The 10,933-nt window shown below is 40.4% G+C and overlaps 1 protein-coding gene across 1 annotated transcript; it reads right to left on the bottom strand.

Moving 5' to 3' along the window:
- Window positions 1–732: 732 nt before the first annotated feature.
- CHMP1B (charged multivesicular body protein 1B) lies at window positions 733–10,531 on the bottom strand. Its single transcript, XM_007426611.4, has 8 exons — window positions 10,323–10,531; window positions 6,791–6,888; window positions 5,752–5,898; window positions 4,771–4,839; window positions 4,576–4,683; window positions 3,744–3,787; window positions 2,237–2,309; window positions 733–1,372 (listed from the first exon to the last, which is right to left on the bottom strand). The coding sequence occupies exons 1-8, from the start codon at window positions 10,336–10,338 to the stop codon at window positions 1,328–1,330; spliced, it is 600 nt and encodes a 199-aa protein (XP_007426673.1). The 5' UTR covers window positions 10,339–10,531; the 3' UTR covers window positions 733–1,327.
- Between the last annotated feature and the right edge of the window lie 402 nt (window positions 10,532–10,933).

Here is a 10,933-nt window from a genome sequence, read left to right as displayed (position 1 = left end):
TTGTTTTGGCCACGCCTAATGTTCTTGCTATCTCTCTGATGGGTTTGTTTTGTTTCTTCAGCCTAATGATGGCTTGCTTCACTGATAGTGACAGCTCTTTGGATCTCATCTTGAGAGTTGACAGCAACAGATTCCAAATGCAAATAGCACACTTGAACTGAACTCTGGGCCTTTTATCTGCACATTGTAATTGGGGTACTGAGGGAATATCACACACCTGGCCATGGAACAGCTGAGAAGCCAATTGTCCCATTACTTTTGATCCCTTCACAAGTGGGAGGCACATATGCAAACTGTTGTAATTCCTACACCGTTCACCTGAGTTGGATGTACATACCCTCAAATTAAAGCTGACAGTCTGCAGTTAAGGCACATTGTGTTTGTTTCATTCCAAATCCATTGTGGTGGTGTATAGAGCCAAAGATGTTAGAATTGTGTCGATGTCCCAATATTTCTGGACCTGACTGTAGATACAAAGAATTCAAGCATACTTCACAGAAGACTTCAGAGGTATGCTCATGTTTGTTCATATTCGTTTCCCTTTACAATACGATTCAATAAATCGCCCCACTCTCTGATTCCACTCCTTCACAGTAGAAAGCTATCCAATCCAACTAGACCGAAATCCTAAATGACATTTCAAACTTGATGTTTCGGTTAGTTCTTTTAAGATATCAAGCATTCCTCTCTACGGGAGTGCAATAGATATTTTTAAGGAAATCTAGGCAAAAATGTTGAAAAATATATTTTATTCCTTTGGTACTGAAGTGCTGATATCAATATAAGTTTTAAGTTATGAGGACAGCATAACTATTGCTTGATTTTAAATCTCACCACAAATATGCTTCTTTTGGAGAGATTCTCCAGTGATGTAATACCGGTGGATACACACATAAATACATTCCATCCAATTGATAATTAATAAAATGTGACACCACGTTAACCACATACACCATCTCAGGAATTTAATTGCAAACATTATCCATAATTTAAAAACTTGCTATATAACTTAAAATTATACAAGCTGTTCTTCCCACTTGATTATCTGCTGTGACACCCAATCAAACTGACATTTTAATCATTGAAAAAGAGATTTGCAAAAATATAACCTTCAGCTTCAAAATGTACTATACAGAACTAGAAAATGCACTTATGGCACACTACTGAGTTAAATGCATTTTAGAAAGCGCAGCAGCAAAGAAAAAAAAAGATAGGTGTTCATTAGTGTGTTATTTAAACATCTTGACAGAAATCCTAGCCAGGCCACAAAATATGTACAGAGAATGCTTTGGAAGCATATGTACAAAACCGCAGATCTGACTCCTTCTTACACTTGATCACGAAGACGTGCCAGTCTTTGTGAGAGCTCGTCCTGCAAAATTCAGAGCAGAGACAGTGATGAATATATGATCAAGATACAAAACACATTACAAGAGTAGCAACTGAAGAAAAAAAGAGATCATGTTCAAGCAAAATCTCTCAGGTCAAGGTAAGTTTGGGCCAGACAAGTGGATTTCTTACTTTTTTAAAAAGCTTCTTTCTGGATTGCTTTAAATATAGATTTTGTATGGACAAGTGTGATGAAATATGGGAGTGATTTATACAAAATACAGTAGGTTAAAAAAAAACATGATAGTCATATAAATCTATTAGAAATATATAGTTACTTGAATAATATTTATATTAGATAAGTATATATAGAATTGAAATTGTTTATTGTTATGATATATTAACACTTTTTGTTGTATTTTTTCACTTTTTTGTTAAACCACTTTATGTATGTTTTTCTTCTTTTTCTAATAAAAAATTATACTTAAATAAATAAAATAAAAAGCTTCTGAAGTTTTCTAAGAATTATACAGAAGCTGCTCAGAGTGAGGGGCCTGTAGGCCTTGTAAATAAAAAAAGTAAATAAATAAGCCTTGTATAACAAAGGCAATGCGAAAGAAATGAGGCAAGAACAGGAAAACAAGCAAATGTTTAAGACAACATGAAAAGCAACAGATTACTTCATCTTAGGAAGCTAGCCCCAAATGATAAGAACACGCCGTACTGCATGCCAGCAAGATATATTTAAAAGTTTCAGTATTAACAATACCCCAGCCACTCTTCTATGGCAAGGTTTCTCAACCTCAGCAACTTTAAGATGTGTGGACTTCAACTCCCAGAATCCCCCAACCAGCATGCTCTGTGATATTAGGGGAGATGAGAACAAGCCAGGACAGGAAACATTTACCTGTTCCGCTGAAGCAACACTTGTGCCAACAGAGCCCGTTTGTCCCTGGGGTAGCTCCATATTCAGGTCAAGCCTAAAATTCAAAAAGGAAAGAAATAAAGCCAATTAAATTAAACGCTGGCATGCAGATACAGTATTCAGTATCCCAGGAATACTTACTGCTGCCATATGCTAGCAACTGAAAACATCTTGTTTGCATCCTTAATTTTCAAAAAGTTTAACTTAACATAGGCTCTTTAACGCAGGTCTGAGTGTATTTTTATTATTATTAGAATTCCAAGCGCTGCTCTTTGGAGCCAGGAACAATCCACCACCATCTCACTTAAATTCAAAAACAGAGCCCAGAGTCAAAAGGGTCTGCCCTTGAAGAGTATCCAGAAGCTTCAGCTGGTGCAAAATGTGGCAGTGTGGACAGTGATGTGTGCTCCTAGAGCACACGTGTTATCTCTCTGCTGTGCAAGCTGCACTGGTTGCCAGTCTGCTTCTGGGTCCAATTCAAGGGGATGGTTTTGACCTTTAAAGCCCTTCATGGCATGGGCTGGGTTATTTGAAGGACTGCCTCTCCCTGATTACATCTGCCCGTCCCATCAGGTCTGGCAGAAGAGGCATACTACGAGTCCTGTCTGTCAGGGAACGACACTAGGTGGGCCTGAGGAGGTGGGCTTCTCTGCCATGGTGCCTGCTTTATGGAACGTTCTCCCCCCAAAGTGAGGCTAGCAGCATCCCTACCTCTTTTCCAGAAGTCCCTCAAGACCTGGCTATGTCATCCGGCTTGGGGGTTCTAGAGGACCGGTGAGATCTTGAGGTGGCTCCACTAATTCTGTTAACATCTCATTTCCTATATGCCTTATGGAATTTTAAACTTTTTTAATAATGACTTTTTAATATATTTGTTGTTTTACATCTTGTTGTAAGCTGCCCACAGTCACTTTTTGTGAGATGGGAGGCCATATAAATTTGACATATAAATAAACAAAAAAACATACATTACACCCCACGAGCCACAATCTACCCTAGAATGGTTGGCATACAGAAACCTCCACCTGAGTTACAACAGATTGGGGCTTGGAAGAAGCATAGTTTAGGGGGCCAGAAGTCCTTCTTGCTGCTCCTATTGTCAAATGTGGACTTTGGGAACTGGGATTTCTAATTACTCAAATGATCCCAATCTTGATGTTAACTTATGAACAGAAAGATGTCAATGTTAGCTCTGGGAGCATTATAATCTTCTGCTTTAAGGGTATTATCTAGTTCAGTTTTCCCCAAATTGCTACTTTCCAGATGCGTTGAACATCAGCATCTTTAATTCTCCAGCCAGCAAGGTTTGGCCCATGGAAGATACCAGATTTGAGGCAACAAGTTAGAAGATGCTCTGCCTGTCCATTTTCCCAATCCTACAGGAATCCGTTGTGCTGGAGAAAAGCCAGGAATTTCTTGCTATCTCAAACACATTTTTAAAGAGCCTTCCCACACTGCATTGTTTCAGCTTTCGGATATTCATGCTTACCCAGCTTCATCCGCCATTTCTTGAAGAAGCATATCTACTTGATTCTAAAAAAACAGACATTGTAAAAGATCAAATCATTTAAGAAAATAACACTTAAGTGGGCAGCAATACAACAGAGATAATCACTGGAGTTTTTGTACTTAAAGGCTCTTTGCCACCAGAGGGCCTCCTTCATTGTGTGGGACTGAACTTTCACAGCACTGCAGTCATGATGCTCCACTCGTTTTTTGAACAGATGGTTTTAGAATTATAGCATTTTTATGGCTTTCTTCTGTTGCTCCTTGCAGTGCCTGGAAGTATCTTCTCAATCCTTCGCAGCAGACCACGAAATGTGAAAACCTGTCCACTCCTGCTCCCATTTTCTTAATCCTCATTAACACTAATAATATTCCTGTTCTGGGTTTCCAACTTTTTTCCGTGGACCACAAAAAATACTCAACGTATCACCCAGACAGTGCCCACCAGTACCTGTAAGAAACCAGCCTTTCAGGTATTTTTAATTAAAAACAACAGTCTCTCAACCAAAAACATTCTAAAACTTTCTCAGTTCTCTAAGAAAGAGGAGGCCCGACATTAGGGAGCAAGCTTTCCTTTGAACATTTACCTCACCAGGGCCAAGAGTGTGACCAGCACATACAGACCAATGTTTCTCAACCTCAGCAACTTTAAGATGTGTGAACTTCAACTCCCAGAATTCTGACTGGGGGATTCTGGGAGTTGGAAGTCCACACATTTTAAAGTCGCTGAGGTTGAGAAACACTGAGACAGGCCACTGCCTTGAGGCAGCTGGAGAGAGCTATTACCAGAAATCTCTGCTTTAATGAGTACATACTTGTGGTGTTGTTAGGGTAGTAGTATTACTCATGGTGTCTTCCATCTGTGCTGTCTGAACGTCTAAGGTTTCAAACTGCTGTTCAAACTTGTCCATCAGGGCAGAAATCTGCAGGTAAACAAATGGCGTAAGTAAAAGAGATCAAAAGAGTAGCAGGAAACGTTTAAAAACAAACAGCAAAATGTATCCATTTACCTTTTCTAAGTTCATACTTTTCAATGTAGCATCCATTGATTTAACTACTCCAGCCATTGATTTCGTTACCTAGAAGAGAAAGCATTTGGTAATCACATCAAGGCAGCCTTTTTTCCCCCTCAATCTTCTTAGCTTTTATTTTGTAACACTGCGCTCAATAAAAGAAGTTAGAGGTCTTGTATTGTCCTGATAAACAGAGTTTGGAACATCGTTACAAATGTAGAATGGCTGGTATGGTACTTTAAGGTGAAAAAACAAATCAGTGCCAGTCACGGCTACCTTGTAAACTGCTTTTTAAGGAATACTGGGAAAAGTTATTTTTACACTGCATTTTGGTAAGGTGAATAAGTGAAATTTTGCAAGCATTTCTTCCTGCCCCCATGCTACTTGCATGGTCTGGCAGAGATAGGTTTTTTTAATAAACAAAACCATAGTATTATTTACTTAGATTAGTATCAGTGTGCTGTATGAATTCAGGCATAGTTGCAGGTACATCATAGCTTATTGTTCATTTCAATAAATGAACCCAGCCAGTGTCTCCTCCAACCACAACTAGGATACTCAAGCCTAATATTGTCTGTCTGACTTTGATTTCATGTACTGCATGAATCTAGAGCAGCACTTCTCAACCTTGGCGACTTGAAGATGTGTGGACTTCAACTCCCAGAATTCCCCAGCCATCTTCAAGTTGCCACGGTTGAGAAATGCTGATCTGGAGATTGGAGTTCATAAACCATGCTGCTGCCTGGCTTACTCAAACTATGATTAAGCAAACAAGGGCTCAGCATGATGTATGAACACAGTCCCAGACGCTTCACTGTTTCATGTGGGGATCTTTCTCAGCACTAACTGGAAATGCCACGGATTAAATTCACAGCATGCAACGCTTATCAGCGGCACTCCCAAAGTAATGTATGTCAAGTACAGACCAAGGTTTTTTTGTCACCTGTGTTTCTTGCTGAAAGAGGAGGTTGTGCTTACTTTGCCCATTGTGACGGCCGTCTGCACTCTTGCTGCCACAGCATCTACCCGGGCGCTCATGCGCAGGAAGTTGATGGCTTGGTTCTTCTGCCGGATGGCGTTTTCTGCATGGATTCTTGCCACTTCTGTGTTACCCTTCTGAATTGCCTTTAAAAGAACAAAAGAACACCCCACAATTTTTCAGCTCCATTATGGAAAGAACACAACAAATCCTAGGGCTCAATAATCCAGGTCCTAGGTACACAGAGACTTTAAGCTGGATGACCATTTATGCTGGTTATCCCTGAACTCCATCTCTTTCGGTGCTTTTGTTCCCCAAAATGCATGTGCAGAAGATCAACACGTTGCATTAATGGACCCAAGCAGTGTTTCTCAACCTTGGCCACTTTAAGATGTGTGGACTTCAACTCCCAGAATTCCCATGGCTGGCTGGGGAATTCTGGGAGTTGAAGTCCACACATCTTAAAATGGCCAAGTTTGGACAACACTGGACCCAAGTGTTGCCCTCAAAAAGCAGCTTCTAAAAATCTTTGCAAAGGATGGCCGATAAACAGCAGGAAGCCAATCCTGGCAACTACTAAAGATGAAATGAAATCAGGATCCACGTTATCAGGACTATCCTTTTCTGGAGGCATTCTAAATGAGCTAGTATTGAGATGAATGAGCTGGTATTGTCATGTGTATTCAGGGTCTGAGAAATGTTGGAATACCGCTGACTAGATTACTGTCAAATAAATTGTATTATTCTTAATACAGTTTCTTTAGTTGTATTAAGCCTTAATCAGAAAACTAATGCTGTCAAGCCCAAATGAGAACTAATGTTAAAGGAACAATTTGTACATATTTGGGAGACAGGAAATTCTGTACATTAGTGTATGAAAATAAATTGTTACTGTTTGATGTGCGCACATGTAGACAGAAATAATAACCACAGACACTCCATAGCAACTTTTACATATATTTCTAATGTTATTCCAATCGTTCCTGGTTTTGTACTTTCAAACAGATTACAGAAGAAATGTCCACATTAATGACTTACCTTCTTAATTTTGACTTTTTCAACCTTTTCTTCTTTATCACACTTTTTAGCATTTCTGTTAAGCTCTTTGGCAGCAAATTTCAAATTGAAAAGATGCTCTGAATTTCAAGTTAAGAATAATGTACTGAAACAAGAACACGTCATCCCAATAGCAACCTGAAAAAGAGCTCTCTGAATGTTTAATATTTTTAAATTTAATATTTTTTTTTCTCTCATTATTCTCAGTGATGCTGGTATTTCAGTCCTGGATCAGTCAGCTCACTGCAAGCACAAATCCAAGTGAAGTTGTTGTAACCAGAAGATGAAGCTTCTCTTTCTATTTATCTTAACATATGCTTCAAAAGTTTGGGGTAACTAACATAAAGGAATAAAAATACAGATTTTAAGCAGTTTTTTAAAAAAACTAAATTGACATGCCCAATTCCAGGAATCTCTACCTTTTTCTCATCATTCCTGTTAACCGCACTCTCATCTCCCCTTCCCCCCAATATCCTACTAACTTGTGTATTTTGTAGGGAAGTCAAAGCCATTCTTTCTCACCATCTTCAAAACAGGATTGTCCATAAAAAAATAGTTGTATCTCGCCTTTCTGCACTGAGGATGTTTTACACATTTCCTACTGAAAACTGTTCCCAGTCTAGCTTGCAGCCCTCTTTCATTCAAGGATTAGTAAAGCTTCCACGTGTGGCTTCACAGCTGGGTCCTAAATTTGTGGCAGCCTTTAAAAACTAGGTCCAGCATCCTGAATGGGGTCTAGATGCTAAGTTACAGTAACAGCAATTACTGCTAGACTGACCAAATATTTTACTCTGAGCCCCCATTCTCAAGGGTTTTTTGGGGGAGGGGGACAGGGGTGAACCAAGTTGTCTTTTTGTTGCAAAGTAAAAAGAAATTACAATTAAAAGTAATTTAGTTAAATTGTAAAAAAAAATACAATTAATTTAGATGCCTCAGAAAGCATTAGCAGCCTTGATAACCTGTTCTTTTCCTCACTATTAAAATCTAGGACAGACAAGCTGCCCTTTACAAGGCCAATGTCTTTTAGTTTTGTCCTTTAAGAGCTAAACACAGCTTATTTTACAAACCTGAGGGGCAAAGCCTGTGAGATATTCTGATTTAAAGTAAACATGTTTTACACTCTGGGGTAAACATGTTTGAAATAACTACTATATGCTGGTCTCTGACTGTAATAAACTATTCTCTCTCAATATAGACATAGGCATATCTATTACATGCCATCTGTATTCCTGTGATGTATTGCTTTTATGCTATTGTCTTGGTTTTAAATTTTTGCTTGATTTTTATAAACCACCAAGAATCCCTGCAGGAAAAAAAAAAAATCCTTTTGCTAGCTTAAATATCAGATTAATAAAAATAAAAACCAATTCTAGTTATTACAAGGCAGGCAATAAAATGAAAATACTCCTTAGATTTCTTTAAATATAGGTCAATTAAACCCACTAATGCATACCATAAAGAGGCTACTTTCATTCCAACTCTTTATTAGATATTACTGGCAGACAGAGAAAGAAAAATGTAATACTTTTAACATGTATAACAACTGAAAATTCCTTGACTGAAGCCATTATCTATGCATTTCATATAATCAGGTAAGCCCACCCTCAGCAGATATTTAAAGCTTAGGTCACCAAGAACAGAATTCTATCTTTTCCACTATTAGAATCATTAAGCTGAAATAACTCTCCATTGATTGGAAATACTGTTCACATACAGAAAGCTTGTGTTCTTTTCAGCCACCAAATCAAGGATCCAGTGAACTAGCTTCAGCTCTTTAACGTATGTATCACAAAACTCAAGACATTCACAACAGTAGGGCTATCAGATTTGGGCTGCAAACATTCATACAACCACTAGGTGATAGCAAGTAGATACAGATCGTTTTAACTTTTTTTTGTATACCATCTAATAATCATCTGGATTTCTGCAGCACACATCTGGTAGCTCTAATTAAGAATGGCAGGCAAAAGAAAAAATGGTTAGGACTACTCATCCTACTGATCTAAAGCAAGTATTAGAAAAAGAGAGACTTTATGACTAGGATTCACCTTTCCTACAGCTATCATCACGTGACTTATCTGAGACTCAGCAAAAGGTGTAAACTCGGCTGTCAAGATGTGCAAACCAGGGCTTATGCCCTGTGCCATGCTCATGACAGCCCACCAGATGCACAGAAGTAAGATTTAGAATGGAGATAGCAGAGAAAACAACATTTGCATTCTTTTCTCGACTTTCTTAAATATATAACAAAAACAAAAGCAAACTGAATCAGCTGACAGAAACCAGAAACATCCAAGACGTGACACTGTGGTGTGTCATGTCGGACAGGAACAAAGAAAGACTAAGCCAGCTGATCAGGAAGCCCAGCTGCAAAAAACATCTTCAGCGCTTCAGCAGAGAAACTTTAGAGCGGGCTTATGTTCTCGTCAATCATAGCCATAACAAATCTGTAAACAGCTACTAGGAAACTGCAAAATGGAGATAGGGAAGAAAAAAAAAAAGGACGGTGTTTCAACATCCTAACAGATTTAGTGGGGTATACACTTTCATGGATGCCCAGCAGATGCCCAGAAGCACAGAAGCACAGAAGAATGTGAAGCTGGGAAATGTCATAAGTTATTTAGTTCTTAGTTCTTTACACTTAGTTATTCTGTTACAGACCTCCCTTTGCACCTGTCTGACACAACACAACTCTCTACAGAAAAGCCCCATTTTGCAGCTTTGGGGCTCCCCTAACTGGGCTGCTATGCTGTTGTATGTTTTTTAACCCCTGTTTTTGGATGTTGTTAAGCCCCCTTGAGTCAACCAGAGAAGGCAGCTATAACCAATTAAAATAAATTAAAATAAACAATGCACCCCGTCCGTTATCTCAATATGCCACTATCAGAACAACCCCAGAAAAGCTTTCAAGGGGATCATTACCGAGTCTGGCCCTCAGGTTTCCTCCACAACACCCCTATGTTGCCTGGGCATTATGGTAATTATAGTCTAACCCAGTGTTTCTGAAACTTGCCAACTGGCTGGCTGGGGAATTCTGGGAGTTGAAGTCAACCTGTCTTAAAGTTGCCAGGTGTGGGAAACTACTGGTCTAACCCTTCAAGAGACAAAGCAATGAGCGAGAAATGGGAATAACCCAACACTTTTGGGGATCCTTAGAATATTCCAGGGTTGTTCCAAGGAAGAAAAGAGGCGCAGATTTCTCCCTCGGGGGAAAAAGGGGAGATAAATATTCTCAATAAAGCCTCCACAATGGAAGACCCTGCCCGGGAGAGGAAGACGCCCTCGCCCCACCCCACAGGCCGCCCCCGCTATCACTCCAAGCCAGGAACACCAATAGAGACCGGCCTCTGAGCTCCGCCCACGAGAATCACCCCCCTCAGGGGCGCCGCCTGCTGTCGGGGTCCGCAACTAGCCACGCCCTCGTCCCATCAATCACGCCAGGGGGCGGGATTTGCTCGCCCCCACCACCAATCGAGGCCCGGCGCATTTTCCCGACGGGCGCCACCCAGGATACTCTCCATATTGGACATGATGGCGCTTCAGGTCCGGGCCTCGTCAAGCGACAGCGCAAAACAGGGCGAGACGTGTCCGTCCCGGATACCTGTTGGGTCTTCGTCTTTCTCTCAGCAACGCGCTTCCTGCTTCCGCCTCCGCCCGGCGAGCCTCACTCCCCGCCCCTTCCGTCGACATCACGTCACGCGGAGCTTGACGAGCAGAAGAGGAGGAAGGAGATGAAGGAAGCAGCGGTTGAGGGATCCGCAGGGGCGCATGCGCGCAATGGGAGCCAATGGGAGCGCCGTCTCCCGGAGCCACTGAGAGGGCCGCAACGGCGCGAGGTTCCTCCTCCCAGCCAATGGAGCTTCGCTTTTGGCCTGGAAATAATTTTTCACAGAGTGTAAAAGCACAACAGGGAACAGGAATGTTTGGAACTACTTAAAGTTGCTTCATTTCAGAGAAGCTCTTCTAAACATCTTTGTGTCCTTTTTTTTCTGGTAATTTTTGCCTGTGACTTTGGGGAAATTGATTTGTAGATTTGTATACATGTATGCATTTTTTAATATTCGTATATTCAAGTTTTTATTTTTGGAAATCAGGTCAGCCTACTTCTTTGCAAATTATCAGGAC

This window comes from Python bivittatus, unplaced genomic scaffold (genome assembly GCF_059951505.1).
Source record: "Python bivittatus isolate LINGU-HERP-01145 unplaced genomic scaffold, Pbiv_v1 ctg000790_np1212, whole genome shotgun sequence".
Taxonomy (NCBI): domain Eukaryota; kingdom Metazoa; phylum Chordata; class Lepidosauria; order Squamata; family Pythonidae; genus Python; species Python bivittatus.
Note: the sequence above shows the minus strand (reverse complement) of the source record. Positions and strands in the feature narration are given on the sequence as shown.

Coding starts and splice junctions, on each gene's coding strand:
- CHMP1B (XM_007426611.4), bottom strand. Junction 5,899..6,790: donor AAAAAGTCAAAATTAAGAAG/GTAAGTCATTAA, acceptor GTTCTTTTAAAG/GCAATTCAGAAGGGTAACAC. Junction 1,373..2,236: donor GTGTTGCTTCAGCGGAACAG/GTAAATGTTTCC, acceptor TGAATTTTGCAG/GACGAGCTCTCACAAAGACT.